Source organism: Synchiropus splendidus, chromosome 8 (assembly GCF_027744825.2).
Source record: "Synchiropus splendidus isolate RoL2022-P1 chromosome 8, RoL_Sspl_1.0, whole genome shotgun sequence".
In the NCBI taxonomy this organism is placed as follows: Eukaryota; Metazoa; Chordata; class Actinopteri; order Syngnathiformes; family Callionymidae; genus Synchiropus; species Synchiropus splendidus.
In genome coordinates this window covers 11,701,294-11,723,617 of record NC_071341.1, presented here as the reverse complement: position 1 = coordinate 11,723,617, position 22,324 = coordinate 11,701,294, and the positions used below count along the sequence as shown (strand labels likewise).

General features: G+C 44.1%; 1 protein-coding gene across 1 annotated transcript in view; it reads right to left on the bottom strand.

Moving 5' to 3' along the window:
* LOC128764312 (cGMP-dependent 3',5'-cyclic phosphodiesterase) overlaps positions 1 to 6,314 on the bottom strand; it is a 136,770-nt gene extending 130,456 nt beyond the window's left edge. The window contains exon 1 of the mRNA XM_053874019.1: positions 6,085 to 6,314. Coding sequence (XP_053729994.1) covers positions 6,085 to 6,146 — 62 coding nt within the window. The 5' untranslated portion in view covers positions 6,147 to 6,314. The remainder of the gene's footprint in view (positions 1 to 6,084) is intronic.
* Positions 6,315 to 22,324: the final 16,010 nt, after the last annotated feature.

Genomic DNA, 22,324 nt, shown 5'->3' with positions numbered 1-22,324 from the left:
GTTAGTAGCTGTTACCACAATAACACTTTCAATAACAGGGGTCTCCTGGGCAGCTGTTTTACTGAGCTGACCCTGACTCATTTAAAAAAAATACATATTTTTACAGTGATTCTTTCCCTCACTACCAGCTAAATGTCTTCAGCTTTGTTCATCTTATTTTATATATTTATGCAAGATAGTCTTGTATCAGCTGTGTATCTGTTTCCTAAACCTTCACACATTTAAAAATTCATTCATTCACACAAAATATACATAAATGCCTGCCACTTGATTAAATAAATAGAACCATTTGATCCCTGTTAAGCTATTTTGCTCGCATTCGGCAAGCTCTGTGTGCACAGAACTGGGGAGCAGGGAGAGCGAGCTTTGTGCTAAAAGAAACAGCAAAATACTCCTCAGATTAAAAAGATAAGTTTGTTTGGAACTTTCAATGGCGTCAATCACGGCGTGCTTCCATGCCGCAAGTATGGCGACTCACGAGATGTGGATAACCACAAGAATATGCACACCCTCCTAGCAAGAAGGTAACAGTAGTGATGGGTTGATGAGGCTTCATGAAACATCCTCCTTTTAGGAGCTCAGTAGGTGACGCTACCTGTTTAAAAGTGATATGAAGTTACAATGACATAATAGTTCAAATCCAAAGATTTCAGAGCAGAGAGTGCCATCTAGTGGCCTCTAAAGGGACGACACTGTTTCATGAAGCCTCATAAAGCCATCACTAGGTAACAGTGCTTGCGAAGTAAATGGGAAAATGGAGGGAAGGACCAGTGCTGTACAAAACATCACAAAAGCCTTTTTACGACCCAATGTGTTACATGTTACAAACAACCTCTGTTTCCAAGAGTCAAGCCAGTGGACAATATTTATTCAAATATTTCTATCCTGTAACTGTTGGGGAGGCACAAGTGTCCAGCCGACAGCTCATCCACACAGTGTGCTATCAGGCTGCCTGCTGGTCCTGCAGTCTCCCCTGCTGAGTGAGCAGCGCTCATTGGTTTGGCAGGTTGTTATGCTCGTTCCCATTGGCTGTTGTCAAAACATCAACTTAACTTGGCTCACTGTGGGGTCTGTCCTTTGATAATTACCGTCCAGCTACAGAGGACAGTAGAGTATAATGGTGCGAGAAAGATATATGAATCAGACACGCAAATATCCCATTCACATTTATGGTTTGTTTTTTTTTGAGCAACATATATGCTGCAAACAGAGCCAAGGATGAAGGTAAAAAGATCCTAGAGACCTAAGTGCAGTTTTTTTGGAGGGAAAACTAATTTTTCTTTTTTGTCTATGGTTTCCCTGAACAACTCATGACTTTCCCTGAACAATCTCTCTGACTAACAGACCAGCAACTATGAAGTTAGACATTCAGACAACCAGCATGGTTTGTGTGTGTGTTTTGAGGTGTTTCTACAAAAGACATGGATGTTTGCCACATTTTTAAATCTGAAAGACAAAATTGTATGAGGTCTTGAGCTACATTTGCCATTAGAATTTTATGATTTATTGAATTATTGAAGGCCTTTCTCAAAAATCATTCCATTCAAGTCAGGATGATTTCTCTTTACTGACACGGGATACTTCTCAGCCATAAGTCAGGAGAAAATCAAGTGACTTTTACCCGCAGGGATGCTTTGAGTCGCTTTTAAACACCACCACAGGAAGTTAACTTTCTGTACTCATTTAGTTTTTTTTAGTACAAAACTGTGATGTTCTGGAGGGAGGATATACAGTATCCACATGGTTGCTTCCATTTCTAACATTCTCCTTCCCACATGTTCCCCATCTTTCCTCTTCCCGAGTCCAAAACATCAGAGTCGGACCTCCCTAACTTGGTCACCAAACTTCCCCGCACTAGCTGGCGTCAAACTTTCCCAGTCACCTCGGGAGCATCATACACTCAGACTCTTCCAACTGTGCTTCTTGTCTTTGTGTCAGAGTGACTCTCCCGAACCATAGATCACGGCAGGTCTCACTCGTGTCTTCGCAAGAAGCTTCTCCCTCGCTCTTCAGTCACAGAGAACCCCTGACAGACGTCCCCATCTGTTCCACCCTCCCCGCACTCTCTTCTTCACCTCTTTGAATCTCAATCCATCACACTGATCCCGAACTCATCCGACTGATCTCAACCCGGGTTTCAACCGAAGCCTTCATGAGCAACACTTCTCACACCTCTCTCTGCCTTCCCATCCTCTTTATTAGTATTCTCATTCTCTGTGAATATTTTAGTATTGATGAGCCCATTACTGCTGATAACTCAGTGCAATGTCAGCATTCTTTCTTGCCATTTCTCTCTCACACAAAGATGCACCAGCAGACAGCAGCAGAGGAGTTGTAACCTGATTCCTGATGAGCAAATGTGTGTGTGTGTGTGTGTCAGAGTGACAGGGATATGACTTCCTGTCGACCCAGTCAACTGCTGTACAGTACAATAGGCACCTTTCACTCCAAGCAACGGAGGCGCCACCATGCCATCCGGACACCAGTACTAAACAAGCGTGGTGTGAAACGTTACATGGAATTGAAGTGTCATTCACGGTTTGTGTCGAAGCTCCGTGTGAATATAAAGACCAACCAAGAGGCTGCACCTGATTCATCACCATGTCCACGTGTGAGAACTGTAATTGAAGCTACTCACAACCCCCAGAGTGAATTCTTAAGCCTGGAATCCACTCCGTGTAAATTGGACAATAACGTAAGCACACAAGCTGCGACATTAGCGGCGCAATCGCGTCCGCTTACAAAGCCCTCGAGGAATCCAGTCATCATCGCTGACAATTACAACTAATCACCTGCCAGGATCTAGCGAGGGACTCGTGAATCTGATGAGCCAGCGAAAACAACTTGGCAAAATGAGTCTTTTTTTTCAGGAGACGCACATTACAAAGTGGCTCTTCTCAGATGAAGAGAGCTTCAATGTGGATTTTATGATGCTTAAGTTGGATATGGCGCTAGAGCCGACACTCACTAGTCTTCCTTTGGTCTGAAACTGCAGCACTATTGACCATTATTGCTTTAAAGAATTCAGTGTGACTGACACGCCTTCATTCATGCGGCTCTTCACCAAGTGAGCCGCTGAAACGGCTGCGATTTTGGTCAAGTTGCTATTGAGAGGATCATTTCTACAGGAAATAAGATGGAAAAGTAAGAGCTATTCCGGCGAAATGCCAAAATATTGTTCAAAGACTTTGACTGTTTAACTTTGAAATATAAACAATAAACCTTGCCACACATACGACTTCGATCATCATCAGATCCACCATCTACACGAGTTACCTGACTTAGTTCCACATTTCACTTTGTCATTCCCTAAACTAAACGTATGGCATGTGTTTCACTTATTATTCATTGTCGATCATTGTGAAGTTTAATTCAGTGGAGTGAAGACAAGACGCTCCAGTCTGCAGCATCGCTCGCTGCTTGGTATTTCGAGGAGGATCACAGTAAAATGTATGAATTTTAAAAATACATGCACAAGAGACATATGCCGGATCCTAACCAGCAACCTTGTGACACACAGGGATGTGCTTTAACCGCTATACTGCCGCGAGGTCACATGACCAGCTGTTCAAGTGAGCCTTACAACCTCACATGTTTGTAGGTGGTGGGTCTTTTCAGCAACACAACAAAACAATGTGGCTCTTGGCCTCTGTCTGGTCGGCCACCCCAGGCACCATTTGTCACAGACTAATATGGGTTAACTCAGTGCACACTTTGGTGCAAAACAACGCATCAAACACCTAAAAAAAATGCTTTGATCGATCAAATATTAGTTTATTATACATGTATTATACATTTATTATACATTTATATACGTTATAAAGCTATTTTCATTTCATGACTCAGCTCTTAAAGGATTAGCTGCTGAAAGCGGTTCAACTGTTGCAGTGCATGAAGGGGTTTTGTGGTAGCAGTGCCTTTTACCGGCAGAACATCAATAATAGATGTCATGAAATTACGTTGCTGGCCACAAATTAGGATATTGCGGGCCACTTGTGCCTCTTTTATCCCACTGAAACAGAGAAACTTAAACATAACACACACTCAAATATCACTGCAATTGCAAATTGATCCACTGTGACTGTGAAAGCATTTCAGTCTTTGCATATTGGTGATGATTTATGACTCAATCTGTGCGCCTTATCACCGCTAACATCATCATGTTTAGCCGCTACGTAACATTCAGGGAGTGCAGGAGAAATTTAAATTGTCCAGACAGACCTGTCGGGGCATCAGTGATGCAAGCGTCGTCCAGGACGACAGCTTCTCATTTCGACACCTTCAACACCCACGGCCCACAAGTCAGACGGACTGGGGCTCAAGAGAAGCGAGTGTGAGCAGCTACTGAAGCTAATTGTGTGTCAAACTGGTCGATTCATTGTTTCTCTTCAGAACTCCTTATTCTCTCCAGCAGCGGTCTTCCAAACTCCTCAGTGTATTCCTTTTATGACACCAGGGTAGTGAGTGAAATTCTTATCGATACTCTTATCTCCTGACTTAATGGAATATCCAGTCGGCTGCAGGCAGAAGTGACAGAATCACATCATGTTGTTCCCAAAAAGAAAGGAGGACCAGGATTCATCGGAGGGACCCTATTGTCACCCCGATGTTCTCTACGCTCTGACAGCACAGCTTGTTCTACGAAGCATTAAAACATTATGACATTACTTTCCTATCAAATAGTTATCACAGGAGAAAGTCCTCGCGGCTGATGCAGATGAAAAAACAAACCACACAAATATCCGACGCGACAGAAAAATCCCCCGCCAGCTCACACTGATAATTCTCTGTTGTAAGCTTGAATTGCCACACATGATTTGTATTTTTCATTGCGCGCAGGCTTTACTCAAGAGGCGTCTTGTTTCTCATTTCGCCGCGACAGGAGGTGGAAGCTCCCTGGCTCTGCGCTCCGCAGGTGAAGCCTCTAAGCACTTGACTAATTATGGGTAAAATGGCTGTGGGGTATTAAATAAACCAGATCACTTTAAAGGCCAGTTACCATCTATGAATCATGGCTGGTTTCAAAGACTTCCTCGTGGGAATCTTTCCCTTTATCTGCTAGAGGGAATTTTTGAAAGCAGAATAAGAATTCCAAAAAGCAGCTCCGTCCTTTTACCCATTATTGATGATAAAAAAAAGGCAAATGCTGCAGTCAAAATTAAAAAAATAAATAATCAACGGAAAGATAAATATATAAAATGACTGCTTTCCATGAAGTCAACACCATAAGTGGCAGAACAACGCTTCTTTTTTTAAAGAGAGCATGGAGATCAGCATATTTCACAGTGCTTTTCACAGACAGAGAACAGTTGAGGTAAGAGATGGAGACGCTTTTATTTGCAGCTGGGATATTGGACAAGTCGAGCGGCAGGTTCTACACCAAGAGTCCTCTTTTTTTAAGTTTCAAATATTTCACCATAAAAAAATGTCATCAATATTAAGGTACCAGCACTGCAACTTCTTAGCTCATCCGTCTTCTTTTCATTTGGCTCAAAGTATGCGTTGAAATACTTTCATTACTGACATGATCTATGAACTTTTTGGTCATTGTACTTTCTCAGGTGCTGGAGAGTCACCAATGCGGCGACGCCAGCTGATCAATTTTGACCTCACCTGGCCCCCAGGCCAAACAATAGACACACCTGCCACATTGCAAAGGTCCCAGGAAACACACTGCATTGACTGATGTCTGGACTCTGTATTTGACGGCTACAACTACAAAGCCACTGAGCCACCTCTGCTGATGCTGCTGGTGCTTGGAAGTGTGCAGGCAGACTTTCAACATCTGGTCAATGCTGTAGACAAGACTGACCTCTACTCAGTGTTGAGTCGACTCTGGATAAAACGAGATCAACAGATACTATGTCAGCTCCTGAGCTCAGCGGCACTAACCGCGATCTGATTCCCACAGCGATCCACATGATGAAGTCGAACAGAGTGGCAGCGTTTTAGTGCGAGCTTCACCTCACATGGGGTCTTCCCTGCTGCTGTCATGACAGATCACCGCTCTGTCAAGCGGCCATGTGCCTCTGCGGACACTGAGTGACGCGCACAGCGTTTGCAGCAACACACGCACACACTTACGAGATCTCCGTGGATGGCGGCTGGCTACGGCACAGCAGCGCGTGTCCGCACGCTTGTCCCATCGCGCATCCTGACCGGATCCCCCCCGAACCAAGCGGCTGCAGTCGGGTCACTGGCGGGTGAGGAGGTGCCGATGGATGCGCTGGATATAACCAAGCTTGGGCGTGTGCCGCTGCCTGCCTCTCCCTCACTAGTGTTCGCTCCTCTCCGTCTCCACGGAGGCTCCAACGCTTGGTCAAGACCCGGTAACTGATACTAGAGAGAGAGAGAGAGAGGGAGGGAGAGAGTTGGACCGGAGCAGACGTCACTCCCTCTCGCGTGCCGTAAATACAATACACGCCACGCCTCCTCCACAAACTCCGCGTCCCGTGGAAGTCAACGAAAGTTGCGCGGCTCGCTCGCGCGGAGGTGATAAGACACGCCGCACCTTTTCATGGCTTGACAGCACTTAACCTTCCCTCGTCTGAGAATCGGTTTCTCCTGCATTTGAAAATATATCATTCCAGAAATCCATATTTATAAACATCTGACTCACTTCAAACCATTTATTTTCATTCGTTTTCTCGCACTTGACTTCAGCCTTACCTTCAGTTCTGAGTCATCAGTTAACTGGTTATTACCCCACCTTAATTCCTGCATAGGGCAAAGCCCAAATCATAAAATCATAAATCAGTCTTTTTAAAACATGTAGTTCTCAGAGACAGCGCTTGCAGTGACCACAGGTGTGAACCCACTGTGGGGTCAGAACAGGCCAAGGGTCAACTATAAATGCATGTCAGGGGCTGGAGACAGTCTTTGGTCTCATACTCAAATTTCTCAGGAGCAAATATTGATACAAAGAGAGTGGCTTGAGAACTGTATGCTACACGTATTGTGTCTTGAGAACTTCAATGGAAAACTACAACACAACCATCGGGGAAGCAGACATGCCCATGTTTCTGTTCATGTACATCAGTTGTCAGCAAAAGAAAAATGAACATTTTGGACAGTTGAATGGTGATGTCATGAGTGCAATGTGTAATGACAGTTGTATATGTGAGCCATAAAAACAAACAATATCAAAATGTTTTCCGGTGAGCTCTGAAATAAAAGACTAGTAGGAGAAAAACTGAAAGTTATGTGATTCGTTGATCTAATTTAAGACACCTTTGCCTTCAGTCAAGCGTTTAAACATTTCGACTGACCGTACGTGGAGGCTGCACCATGCCCCGGGGTCCTTTCACTTTAACCTTTGTCATGTAAAGTTCATCAAATCCGACGCGCCGTGCTGGAGAAGAATTCTGCTGACTCAGTTGTTATCAAATTGAGATGTAAACTCTGTGTCAGACACAGTTAAATTCATTTGTTTTGTCACACGCCGTGTGTCTGCCTTCAATCACGTTGAATTAAAACGAAAGCTTGAACTAAGCAAGACCCCAGACGTCTGTCCTGCGCTGTTCCCTCTGACAATTTGCTTCTGTGTGTCCGTATGAACCCGAGCCGGTTGATGACTTGTTTCTGTTGACCATGTAATAAGATCCAGGAGTTATGCTTGAAAGAAACCTACAGTTATGAAAATAGCACGGCTAAATTGGGGGCGCTTTGGTTGGTCTGTGAGTTGCCCTGCACAAGCCTGTCTCGCTACAGTACATATAACTTTGAAGACAAACCAGAGCAGACCAAAGCTTCGCGCGCAGATGGTATCACTTCACCCCGACAGGTTTTAATTATGAACTACGTGTTGTTTGGAACTTCTTTATCACGAGACTGAGTCCAAAGTTCGGGAAGGCTCAGCCTTATATGGCGTGCACAACGGACGGACACGCTTACAGGAAGTCGGCGTTTCACGTCAAAGGACTTATATTAGCGCACTTCCTCCACAGGGTTGTTGATGATTCATGCGATCGCAGCCACTCCCAGGCATGTGGCCACGAAGGTGGCTGGCGTGTCAATCATTCTGCTGTTCGTTTTGCTGCATCTGTTCATCATCATCATCATCGCAGTGAGTGTGAGACGTGCAGTCGCAGGAGGCGCAGTGCCGCGCCGCGCCGCCTGATGGGCTAATCAGACGAAATTGCAAGCATGTGCGACAGTGCCCCACCTGAACGTCTTCAGGTCAACTGTTATTTCGTCTACAAAAGTCAATTCATGAGGCTTTTAATGCTTTAAAACTTGCTATAGTTAAAAGTGAATGCTAGAAACGGATCTAACATACAAGTAACATCCGACTTACAACCAGGATCGGTTCAACGGTAAGTCAGATCGGACGTAAGTGGAATGAAATTCAAAATGGCAGACGCGAGGGTTATAGTTACTACTGTAGTGGTAGATGGCTGTTTGAGAGTGAGATGCTGGGATACTGTGCTGCCGTAACTGTCGTACGCGTTGCCAGGCTGCTACATGCTGCGGTGCCAGACTTGAATTTAAAAAAAAAGCATCAGCAGGTCGTAAGTCGGATGTTACTAGTATGTATGAGACTTGAGGGTGGACCTGTCCAAACTTCAGCAGCGAGGGCTTTGCGTCAAATAAACGTCTTGAAAGCTTGTGCGTGCCACACAACATGACCTGGCTGTTCCGATTTGACCCCTCAAACTTGAGTTGGACAGATTGGCTTTCAGTCAGGGTCTGTCACCAGACTGGTTCATCGGTGTGTGCCTGTTTGGTTGGAACAAAAACCTGCACTTACTGTGGCGCCTTTGTGGATGGGTTTGACACCCCTGTCCTACATATTTCACTTATGAAAACAAATGCAGTTAACAACCGGTTCTTCAATCTTTTAATTGTTTCAATGTCAACGTTTGTAGAAGCAGCACATTTGAGCTGCGGTCATTAATGTCAATAAATAGATGAGTGTATACACAGCCTGTTCCTGTGATGAATGGCCTGTAACATCGCGAGGATTAAGATGCTGTCAGATGTGTAGGTGAAGGGAGACAGACACGAGTGCTCTCCAAACTGTCCAATCACAAGAGTAATTGAATCACTTACCGGGACCTCAGTTGGTGAAAGGCGTAGACTTCCTCAGTAAAGAGTATTTCGTGTTCTTAGTGGAATACGGAAGGTCTCCATGCCACTGTCTAAACAGATGGGTCTTGATAGTAGCCAGACTCCCTTCACAGAAGACAAAAAAAAAAAATCATCATAGAACTGTGGCTCAGTTCACCTTGTCCTGTATACAGCTGGAGATCATTTTACGACATCACCATTGCAAGTTGTTTAAAGAGAATCTATAAAAAGAAGACTTTTGATTCGGCTTTTTCTTGTCAAACAAGCCAGGAGTGCAACTTTCTATTTATACTTCTCCTCCAGAGCACAATAACAGCGACATGGCAGCAGCTATGTCTCCTATGGGCATGCATACTGAGTTTGCATCACTGTGATGGCTAACTCTGGCTCAATCTTTCCTTCGGTTGTTTTTGTCCAGCAGGAGATTTGGCACCCTTCGTTTGTCCCCTGAGACAATTGAATGTCCTTAACGTTATCTGCATGACCAACCCCTGGCTCTGGAGACAAACACAACTCAGGGGGGACGGCTCTGAGGAAAGAAACGTCTATTTATATTTCTTTAATTCTGTGATTATATTCTCAGCAAATTCCCAAGATTGTATGCTGGGTTAGAATCCAGTGTTATTTTGCCGGTAAAAACACGTGTTTTAATGTGTTGTCAACAGGCGGAATACTTGGTGTACAAGTTTCCTGTTTTTAATGACAAATTTTCTGCAGTTAGGAGAAGGTTTCAAAGTGTCATTATTTGCTGAATGGGACTTCAGACTTTGACGTTTCATATCTGTCCCTAAAGCAGCTGGACAGTGTCAGCAGTCCACTCGCAGGATTCTCTACTACAAAACGGTGAAACATTCATTCAACATTTATGTCCCACTGGAGCCTCAGTTGCTTGGGGAGAGCACTGTCCCCACTGTCAAGTATACAGTATATCATTCCAAGTGAAAATTATTTCTGGTGAATCATTTCTGAAAATGCCAGAAAGTCCAGCTACTAGGTGAAGGTACGATTTGCCAAATACTACAACATGTTCCATGCCTGGCTTCTGAATAAACTGCAGGTATTAATATGAAGTGACATCTACAGTTGCATTTTCACCACAATAAAAAAAAAATGTCACCCACATATACATTTGTGCGAGTCCACTACTGCGGGTAACTGGACTTTGGTACATGTTAGTTAGACTCAGTCAGAAATGGAAAGGCCTTTAGAGCTGCAGCATCTCAACAGCATTTCACTGGTCCACTCCAACCCGTTTTGGATGCGTTTTGGGTCATTGTCTTGCTGCAGAGCCCAAGTTCACTTTAGCTGCAGGTCACAAACAGAAGGGCACACAGTCTCCTCCAGGACTTTTTGGTAGACAGTGGAATTCAAGGTTCTATTTATGGCAGCAAGTCTTCCAAGTCCTGAAGCAGCAAGGGAGCCCCAGACCAATACACTGACACCACACTCATTTGAGTTCAGTATGATTTTTCTGAAGTGTAGCGTCAGTTAAACGCCGATGTGATGGGAGTCACACTTTCTGAAAAGATCTACCTTGATCTCGTCTTGCGTATTTTTCCCCAAAATCTTGAGGATCATGACGGAGCGGAGTCTTTATTCTCTTTTTGCTCAGCAGTGGTTTTCAGGCACCTGAGTGCCTGCAGTTCTTCAGATGTTGTTGCTGTACACATGGCTTTCAAACCCTCTCCAGAGTGATAGAGGTCAGTACCTAGTTTTCTCATTTGTTTGTTTTGAGTCTTTCACGCTCAGCCAAATGTCTAACCTTTCAGGAGCTTCTGCTTAGCTTCACTTTGTCAGACAGGCCAAGGTGGCACAGTAATCATGCCTGGGTGTGGCCAGAGACACTGAACTCAGGTGCGATGAAGTAATGTTTTAAAGTAAGGCAAACACACAAGGTTTGTTTGCCTTTTGTTAGTAGTTAAAACCCTCATTTGGAAAGTGGATTACAGTGTTTACTTGTCTTACAAATCACTAGGGTGGTACTGCTTATCTATGCCGATATGATCATCATAATAACCGATATTATGAAACCTGGATGGATACAACTTCACCATACGTTTACTGTATTTAATGAAACAAAAACCGTGACTTTGGTGTGTATTTTAGTTGCCAGGGAGAAATCAGGTGAAAAAAATCAGTACCAGGCTGTTTTTGTTTTTTTAATTTTGGAAATTTTGTGTCGATCTAAAATATTCCAGCACAGAAAACATGCAACAAAATGGAACTCTGGAATGGTATGTATACAAGGTGAATGTCTACAACAAGCTTTTGCACACCTGGATGAATGAATGTTTGTGGAGCGGTAGTGACGGTTTCTTTAGTAACGTATTGCAGATATCTGACGGTTAATTCACGAACAATAACCCCACTGAAAAAAGTTCCAAATATTTTAAAGACTGACAAGCAATTTGTTCAAAATTATATGGCCATAAGTGTGGTATTTGTTGTTCTGTTGTTGTTATGCAATAGTCAAAGAAACATCTCCACAAAATTCTCTATGCTCTAGTCATTACTACTACTACTGTCACTCTTTTGTAGCTCAAAATCCCCACGTGAAGCACTGGAAAGATTGACCCTTTTGGTTGTCAAGGGAACAGATCAGCAATCCCCAGGCAGGGCAGAAGGTTTCTGGGCGCCGGGAAGCCAGAACCTCTGTACTTGAGCAACACGACCTCAAACAAGCTGAGGACAAAGGAGTTTTTTCACTGAGACGCATCTGAACGCACATGTTTCAAGCAGCATGAGGTCACTACCTGTTGGAATAGTACAGAGCAGCAGGACTAGAGCAGGACAACCAGGAACGGATCCCCTGCATGTCATTTGACTGCAGTCTTCTCAGCGCACGGCAATAAAATGCATTGAAGCTTATTTTTATGATTGAGGAAATTCCTGCTGTTCCAGTTTGTCCTCAAACAGACAGATCCTTGCTGCTGCTGTAAATAAAGTCCGGAACGGAGAGCGGAGTAGACAGCTGCAGCTTTGTTCGCTTTAGCTGGTTTACTGTGTGCTTGAAACCAACACGACCTATTAATGCGACCCTGAACAGTCGTGCCCTCGCCCGACACCGATTTGTCCGTTACGTAAGAGTAGATTTGGAGATGTTGCGGCTCTGTAAGCACAAATAAAGTTCAGAGGAGTGGCGCGGAATGGGTTCGATTCTGACAGTGGCAGCTTTAGCAACTCAATAAATTGTATTTTTGCGAGCAGGGGACAATTATTGTGCCTTCTGCTTGAAAGTCCCCACACATCACTCAGACTGGTTCCCCAGCGTGGAGCTCCTGAATATGCTTCTTGAGATGATTACATCAGGGACTGATAGACCCTCAGTCTGTCAAGTGTTTGCTGACATTTACAAGGCCCCAGATTAACCGCTAAAATGGCCTAGAATAAGAGAAATGATTCCCTGCCGCCCCTCTGTTTTCAGTTGGGAGCTGAATGTGAATGCAAATGATAGACTGAGATCAAAAGAATAAGGGGGAAAGGAGCTTTAAACACAGCTCTTAAACACAGCTCGGGAAATGGTCATTTCTACCTAGGAAGCAGCTCAAACTATAGTGTACAGGTCATATAATGTTTAGGCTTTAACACTATGCTCATAGTTACTACATAGTTTCCTTCCTTCTGGCAGAGGCAGTGAATAATTCTATAAAATAAGAATATGCTGTCATTGTTCTCCTTGCTAAAGCGTGTGTACACTTGATGAAAAACAAACACCAAGTAGCAGCTGTTCCTGGATGCTGCTGTATTCATGCAGGGGGCGAAGCACGCGGGGGGTGATTTTGCTGAACACATCCTCGCAGGAGCACAGCAGGCAGAGGGGTTTGTTTTTCTGAATCTTATCTGGCATTTTGCTTTGTGTTTGTCGCTTCTCATGTGCGTCTGTGACAGTGCACCGATTGGTCCCAATTTTGATGATAGAGACTGCTGATGCAACAGATGCATCAAAACTAGGTGACTGATAGAAAGGTGTCCGATCAGTAAGGTCCCTGGAAACCATGTCCATGGCTGAGGGTGCTAAAAGTGGACATGTAAAAATGAATGAGTCATGAGACCGGGCCACCTTCCTTGGTTGCTCGGAGAGCACGCGTATGCACAGGATATTCAGTTCACGGAGGCGAGAGCACAGGAGCCGGGAGCCGAAAGCAACTCTGAGGAGCACATCCTGGAAGTCAAGCTATGATGACCAAAGTCGTAACATTTGTCAGTGACCAATGTTGGTTATCTCCTTGTAAACAGACTGTTTTGTTTATAGACAAAATAGACCGTTCATCAGCTGTGGTTCTCCAAAAGTGAAAAAAAGTTTGTATAGTTACATGAATAATGTAGGAGGGGCGTGCACAGGATAGACCCCAACACCAGCCCCTTTTCCCTGCATGAGAATAAAGTTGTGCCCCCGCCGCAGCCCAAATTCTGCCCAAATGTATTTTGGTGCCGAGGCATTTATTTGAGTTCCTGTGAGAAGAGATTCCCAGCCACCACCACAGTGTTTAAAAGCCCTGCCGCAGCCCCTCCCACTCCTCCTCATGGCAGCCAACTGGCTTCTTCAGCCTGCATCGCCAGACAGCAATCAACCGACACAATGGAGACTTTTTATTGGTGGGACTTTAACAAGTTAATTACGATTAATTATTACAACATTATTACTATCAATTTAATTTAATTTAGATCAGTTTTAGTTTCTGTTTAGTTTTAGTTTCAGTTTTCTCTCCAGACAACAAGGAACCTTTGTAAGTGCAGGAGTTCCTGGTCCACTGATCACACTGATGCACAAGACACGTGGCAGCTAGGATGAGAACAACAACAACAAACATGGAGGAATCCCTGAACAAAAGCAAACAAAAGCATCTGCTTGCTTTTGTTCAGGGAGGTTTTTCACTACACAATGGCCAGGGTTTCAGTGCCATGGTCAGCTCGTATGCTGCACTGCAGGTACTGTAGCGGCTGAGCTGCGCTGAACTGATCTCCAACAGTTGATCTGCCTGAATGGAATTTGATCCAGCCATCCTCCATAATGATTCAAAAACACATCTTCAGATATCTTTATGGTTGATAATTAAACAGCACGAACTGAACTGAGAACAGCTGTTGAGACACAAACCAGTGGTGGCGATAGAAATCAGTGTGTGTCGTTCTCCTGCTTTTTTCCTTCTCACAATCCTTATCTTAATCCTCAGTTTCTCAGCACTTTCTTTCCTCCATGCTGTGTTTGCTGTAATACCCCTCGATATCCCATCATCCCCCACGCCTCGACTTCCTCGGCTCCATCCGTCCATTCCAACCGCAGACTCAAACGCCTTATCAATGTTAACCCGCAGAGCTAACTACAAATTACAGATTCAAACTTGGCCTTTAAAGCTTATTATGGGAAAGATTTTTGCCTGCGGCTGTTTCGACCATCGCTAATCTGAAGTGTTCATTCGCTCAGCCAGCCTCACTCCTCCTAACCCAGCGAGTCAAAGGTTCAGTCCACTTGCCGGCATGAGTCCACTTCGTTCAATCCTGACTGCAGGAAATAGTGTAGCTCGAGTTAGCTCTGTAGATGTTTGACCTCCTTTTTTAATAGTGAACAGTTTAGGTTCTCAGGGTTACACGAGGAAGTAACGCCATGGTCCGTAGGGCAGCACATACTGTAATGTGTCTAAATGTGGGAACGAAGGAGCGGACTGAGGACAGGGCTATGCATCTGTTGCAACCCTTTTCTCCCGTGTTTTGGTTACCATGATCCAGGTGATGGTGATTCTCCCCCAACAATAAACTGGGACCCCTTAAAGCCACAATGATGGCTGCTTCATGGCAGCGGTTTAGCCCTTCACTTTTAGACACTTTTGATTCTGTTGTTTGTGTTGCTCCCTGTTAGTTCTGTGGCATGAGAAACTCTGTTCGTTCTTTCTTATTGAATTTCAGCGATTGTTTTGTTTAATACCTCCAAAAAAATGTATAATAACCTCAATTTAACAAGCACATGCTCAATCTTTTTGATATTTTCCAAAGCAGGGACATAACAGCATCCTCAAAAAAAACATTGAAGAGCAGTAGACATTTTATATCTGACAAATGAAATACACAAGGCCTATGATGCAATAGCAGGAATCCTGCACCAGTATGTTTTGAAGCAGGGTGTCTCCCAATCTCCGCCTGATGCTACGGAATCATCCTCCATCCCACCACACCATACGGGACAACCTTTAATCTGGGCCTATAATCCCAGCAGCATTGGAAACAGCTCAGAGCGTTGACACTGTAAGTGAGACTGATGAGTCGGACCAAGCAGATTTGGCATTGAGTGTGATGTAGATGAGCAAACGGCGATGAGGGGACACTAAAGTGAGAGTCCATTCATCTGCATTACACAGTCTTTAGTCTATTCAAATTACACCCGTGTGCTAGTCTGGTCTTCTGCTTCCAATAGAGTTGCTCCAGTGCTGTAGGCCAGAGGCGTCAAGCTCTATCTAAGAGCGGGCCGGACCCATAAAATCCTTTCTCTCATCTTGCTAACTCACCGTTGAAATGATGTTCCAGGTCCATTGTGGGTCGCAGGTTCCTGGCATAGCATGTTTTTGACATTTACTTCTTCCACCTAAATGATCAAACATTCACTATATTTTGTTACCCGAGAATGAGATTTCGTGTTTTTCCTTTTAAAAACCCTGGGGAAAAAAAGTGTAAACCAAGGAGCCCTATGACCACAGTTTGTCCTCAGCTGAGTCGGACATACACTATTCATTTTTCATGTCAACAGAGCGCATCCTAAAATTACATCTGCCGCAGAGGTTGTGTTTCCTTACATCTGTTATGTGTCCCGTTTATTGCTGGGTTCAGTCGAATGGCACATCAAAACATTTTACACTGATCTTAAGCATCCTCGTCTTCTGAGCCTCGGAAACACAACGTCCAGTCAAGACTAACTGAATTGTGCCTCTAACTGGGATGTGATGGAGAAGGCAGCGTCAGCGACCTTGACTCAGATGGGTTCAGGATAAATTCAGTCTGCATGCAATTCATCAGGTTGCTTTTTAGATGGGCGTCTAAGTGTGTCACCAGAGTGCAACTCTGTCTCTGATTAGAGCCAGTTGACAGGGAGCCGGTCGACCCTGAGATGATATCCAGCCTGCAAGCAACACAAATTGTCATGTCTCCCTTGTTACTGTAGCTCTGTCATGTGCTAAAGTGAGAAAGGGAATGTTTGCCGGAAGAATCAAAGAGCATGGTCTGAGACAGCTTCTCTTGCATATACAGTGGTACCTCAAGTTCTCGACCATAATCCGTTCCAGACGACCGTTCGAGAAGCGATTTGTTGGAAATATAAACCGATTACAACGAATGGAAAAAGAAACAATGCGTTCCAAGCCTTAAAATAGGCTTTTGTAGGAGTGAATGTAGAGTGTCTGCTGCAGGTGCGCTGTTCCTCTATGTGTGTGGCCGCTGCATGTGGGAGGGGTTGCCGAGTGAGTGAGGTCTCTCCAGAAGTGAAGAGGTGCCCGGTGCGTGTCCAGCTCTGAATGTGCGCTTCTGTGCGGTTTGGCTGTGACAAACTCATAAACCAAGTAACGCTCTGTCCCAGACTCGCCTCATCCCTGTCCCAGCTCCAGCCCACAACAGGACATCAAACCCTGGAGTGCTCCAGCCTCGGAGGTGTGGAGAGCGAGCACCTCCCCTGTGACACTCTACCACGGTCCAGTGCGGAGACAGGAAAGGTTTTACACCTCAATATGAAGAAAAAACAGTCAGTAAATGTAGCTAACGGGACACGTCTGCATACAGAGGCTGCGTTATACACAATAACAAAGCGTGTCGTGGGTCAGCTGATCGGTCCGTGTGTGTTTTTTCTGGCTTTTTCCGGGGGCGTTCGAGTTCTGGATTTTCGTTCGAAATGTTTGTTCGAACTCTGATTTGTTCGAATTCCGGGACGTTCAAAACCGAGGTATGTACAAAACAGTATTGTAACGACAGGGTGAAATGCTACAATTGCAATGCATTTTATTCAACCCAAAACTGAAATTTCGGTTGCTGGATTGTAACCGTAACATCAAAAATTAATAGGATTCCATTCACAGTTCACGGTAAACATTGTCTTTTAACTCAACAAAGAAGCCGGCAGCACACTGAAATGAAAAGATCATGGTGCGTGAGTTTGTTCCAACCATATTAAGAAGGACTGGGCAAAATACAATATTCTGTCTCTCATGTGGGCTGGGCAAGGACATCCAAAGGCCCTGTGGGCGGTAGAATGTCCAGTCTTGATTTAGTGTGTAACCTCTAATGGAAAGAGACATCATGAGAAAATCAATACGGAGGAGCTCATGATACTCATCATGAAAACACACTCAGTAGAACAAAGAAGCGATGCTTCCTCATCCATTTATACGCTCACTATTATCATTTAATAGGTTTCGTGGACTGAAGGTCCATGTGCATGTGCTGGCCCATTGGCATCACTGCTCCCATATAAGCCACTGTGTATCATTCTATAAGTCTATATTTTTGTTGAGAGCAAGCCAGAGGACCTCAATACAGAACCGACAAAGTCACGGGGAGAAAAGTGAGAAAACACTTGTCATGCGGCATCTCTGCCATAAGTGCCGAAGATCGTCATCACTCACGCTCCATGGGGTCTTTCAGCCCTGCTGTTGGCACAGCTGCAGTCGCTCCAGCTCCCCACTTCTCCTTCAAGGAAGCTTGGAAGGTCTCCATCGTCAGTCGACAGCTCTTTAAATCTTTGGGCGCCGATATGACAGACACATCTTGATCTGGCATGCTGCCGCAGTATCCCTGAAAAGCGATTGAAAAAAAACTGACCTCTGGATTCTTGAATGGGTTGGAGGAGTTTAACAGTCACACTTCAGTACTGAAAAAAAGAACCGTTCAAGTGAGCTAAAGTTACCCAGCAAGCTGCACAGTGTTCTGTTCTCTAAATGGAATGACTGGATTCCACCTCCACACCCTCAGACTTCTCTCTCCCCAAAAGCCTCGTCCAGCTCATGGAAGAATGAAAAGATCTGTCTGGTGTGTCCTGGGTCGAGCCCAGGTCCTCCTCCCAGAAGAACATTTTCTGGACCTGGCTTCTCTTGATGCAGCAGAGGAGCTGCTGACAACATCTCTTGGATATCTGATAGTGTTGCGTTTGAGACCCCAAACAATCTTAGGAAAAAAATGCACATTGATTCAACATTGAATTACGTTGATATATGGTCATAATTCATCCTGGGAACCACTCAGCATCATAAGTTTTACCATCTGTTACTAAGTGGATCGAACTGTGTGTGGGTGTGTGAAGAATTACAAAAATTCTGGAAGGGACTTGATCTCAAAAATAACAAAAATAAAGATTCCTTTGGATTCTCAATTGGCTATTCTACACATGTTTCCTATAAATTTTTCTATTAATGCACATAAGAAAAAAATGATAGTTTTCAGTTTGTTACAGGCCAAACATGTTGTTGCATAGAATTGGAAAAACGTTTCAGCTCCTACAGTTGGTCAATGGATCAGGGAAATGTCCAGCAATCTGGCTCTCAAAAAACTGACCTATATATCAAAAGGGAAAGTGCATGACTTCTATGTTATCTGGACACCTTTTATGCAATTTCTACAAGAGAAACCAATGTTGTTTTTGCTGTGATTGTGACTTTATGTGACTGTGTTTTGTACACTGACAGTTGATTTTGTACACTGAGAGTAAGTTGGTATTGAGGGTGGGTGGTGGGCGGGGAAATGTGTATTGGTTGTTGTTGTTTTTTGTCATTTGATGTATGAAAAAATGTTCTGAATTCTCTTTGTTCTTGGTGTCAGTCCTGGTCTAAATCATGCCCTCCTCTTGGGTCTTTTGCCACGGGTTTAAATATTGACCCCCTCATTGGTCCTGGACTGACACTCTGCAAGTTCTCACCCTAACTTCCGGGGGGAGTTCAGCAATGACAACCTGTGTCTGACACATCTCTCTAAATAAAATGATGGATGCAGTGACATATCCAGGGCCATGCTTTTCAGCTACTGGTTCCCGCCACTATCTTCCCTCATGATGGAATAATGATAGCATGAGGAATAATCCCCTGAGTGCGAGGTATGAAGCACACAGCGACGAGGCTGGCGCGTCACACTCTGACACAGATAGTGTGTCATTTGGTGGAAATAGCGACTACGGCTTAGCTCCAGCCTCATGCGTCACGGGGGGCACACGTCGCTGTGCAGTCTAATCCAAATACATGCGCACTCGGACAAACCATTTCGTCAGAGGAAAGCAGAACAGCGGCAGTTGTTGTGGTCACATCATAACTTTGCCGCCTGAGATCTGCACAGTGTGATCAGGTCGATGTATTTTTTTTTTAATTGTGAGCTTCATCTTTTAATTTGCTGAGCTCAGCAGTTTGCCAAAAGAGCTTATGTAACACAAAGCACCAAAGATTACACATAGCACACAAAGCCTGAGGCACACAGCCAGCAGTCTATATCCTCCTCACCGCCTTCCCCTTTACTCTGAGGGGAACTTCTGATGTATGTGTGAATGTTACTGTTGTGTTTGTGGAGACCAAATTGTGAGGCTAAACCAGACCAAAAATAGCCGTGAAATTCTGTGTATAATTTCTTTGGACTGGATTTCTCGACGGAGCCAGGAGTGGTGGCCTCAGCTAGAAGGGTTCTCAGCTGAATGTGAGCGGGTTAGGTCCAAGACGTCCCTGGTGGGGTGTTGTGGTCTGGCTGGGAGGCTCACTCATTCATCCTGGGAGCCACTCCGTATCCCTGAGAAACTGTGGTCTCTAGAGCAAAGGAAGCCTGGCCTCTTCACCCCAACATCCCAACCTTGGATTCAATGGATGCGAGGATGAAGTCAGCAATGTCTCGACAATAAGTCACGCACCCATTTGAATTTTCCAACGACACCAACGCAAATCCAGTGATGTCATTTTTTTGTCAGTGGGTGGAATTGAAAAATAAGTTTCTCTCTGTCTGCGGGAAACTCTGGTGAGAGTGTGTGTTTAAGTTGGAAATGAACTGAGCTGGGATTTAGAAGGTCGAGGCATAGTTCACAATGATTAGTTACACCACTGGAAACTTCCTTGTAAAGTGATTTGTTCTCATTGATGGTAGAAACCGCTAGTTTAAACAATTCCATGTCGTGACTGCAGGGGTTTGATAGGCCCAGAATGTTCAGACATTTACAGGGAGACAAGGGTCCAGCGCAGAGGTGGGCAGTAAAATTATAAACTGTGACTGGGGCCATCATGCCAAAAGAAAGGCGGCGATGGCTATGAAAAAAATATTAAGTAACAAAGACAAAATGAACCATAAAAGGTTCAATGGAAGCAAGGATATTAAGAAGTGTAAATATGGCATGAGGCCTATAAAAAAATCATTTTGAATGCATTTTATTTGAACAGAAATAATAAAACTATGGACCAAACATCAAAGATGAAAAGGCAATTTATTAAAAAAAGATATTTTGAATTTTCTTTCAACAAATTTTAAGGAAACTACTAAAGTGACAAAAGAAGAAACAAAAATTTTGTCATGAATGTGTTGTATTTACTGTTGAACTGGGGCTGGCTAAAACAGAAACAGGATTTTAAAAAATGACAACTTATCAGTTGTATAGTTTTAGTCAGACCTCCTGAGGGACGCATATGGCTCCCAGGTCTGGTCCAGTGGATCTCTGTTCAGAAGACAACAGCATCTTACTTTGAGACGCTACCCAGAGGCTGAGGCTCTCACCCTGTCTTTGCATGACACACCCACTTGAACATTAAAACCCAGTCAGAGCATCAAGGTTAGGAATCTGTTTCCAGTTATCACTCATAATCCTCAAGCAATAGGTGAGGAACATGTTTTCAAACATCCCTTAAATCAGTTTATGGCATCCCCTGTGCCTAAAACCAAGTGGCACCAAGGTTCTGAGCGAGCCGCATCAGAGAAATTGTGTTTTCAAAAAGAGCCGCGGTGCGTTACATTTGCCGCCATGAGTTTGAAATTGGAGGCGTATTAAATTGACACTTAATTTTTCTGTTTGACCTGCCTTCACCAGCAGAGAATGAGAAGCTACTTCTGCCAGATTCACTTTTGGTCCTTGGCAAGCACCTGATCATTTGAGACGCCTCCCAAAGAAAACATGTGAGAACCGAAATCTAGGACTGTTTGTTATGACTGAGAACGTTGAATAAATTAGAGCTGAAGTCTGGATTTCTGAAGTCTGCAAGTGCATCACCACGAAATGATGAATTAAACAAATGTGAAAAATATCTCTTTCCCAAGCCTCAAACTCTGCATATGCCCAACAGCTGCTTCAACACAACATTGCTACAGAATTTGGAAGCCAACTACTGATCAGCTAAACAGCTCTGGTCTCCACCTGAGGGCATCCTTTTATTTATGCATGTTCACTGCACTTTGGCAGCACGTTTCACTCCCGTCTCAGCAGAAAGCACATTCCAATTTCTAGACAAAGACGTGGATACTTATTGTAATACCCGTCTCTCTTATTCCAGGTTGACTAGAGGCATGTTAAGATTTCATGGCCACATAAGGCCATGTGCTGGACCGGCCTCTGCCCCCAGGCCTTGAGTTTGACACAGCATGTGAACAAAGCCTAGAGGTAGAATATCATAGTCCATCTGGATTTAACAGTTGAATCCAGTCAGTTTGGTGCACAAACACCAGAACATGTCACAGTGGCCTTGTTGCATCTTAACCATCGATCTGTAAACTGAAATGGGTTTTATTTTAAAGCAGAATCCTACTGTCCACCAACAAGTCACCAAAGAATCAATTGTGAATATGATTCGTAATGTACCCACATACATATCAGTTTCCTTGTTCTGTGATCATCAGGCTTTTGTGTTTCTGCGGTAGCTCTCCATTATTTCAAGCCTTCATTTCTCACCTGCTCCAACTCTCAAAGCTGCCGTCAGATTCTGCCTCTTTCAGCCTCACGTTTTTTTGTTTCTGATGGCAGAGCAATAGGTTTGAAATCTATCAACGTCTCGAGCGAAACCGTAATTTATGGGGAAAAAATGGCAGCGTGTGAGGCTTCTGTTTGGTGACGTACATCACTGAGTCAACTCGATAAGCAGCTTTCAAAAGCAAATTGGATGGTGATATTAGAAAGTGGGTCATAACAAACATGGGAAATTACAGAGATGGAAAAAGGTGGCGCATTCGCTTTGAACACACGCTATTCACTGTTACTATTAGCTGCGACGTTGGGAGAATATATACTGTATAGGTTTAGATTTAGATTTGCTAATGTCATATATGATAAGACAGA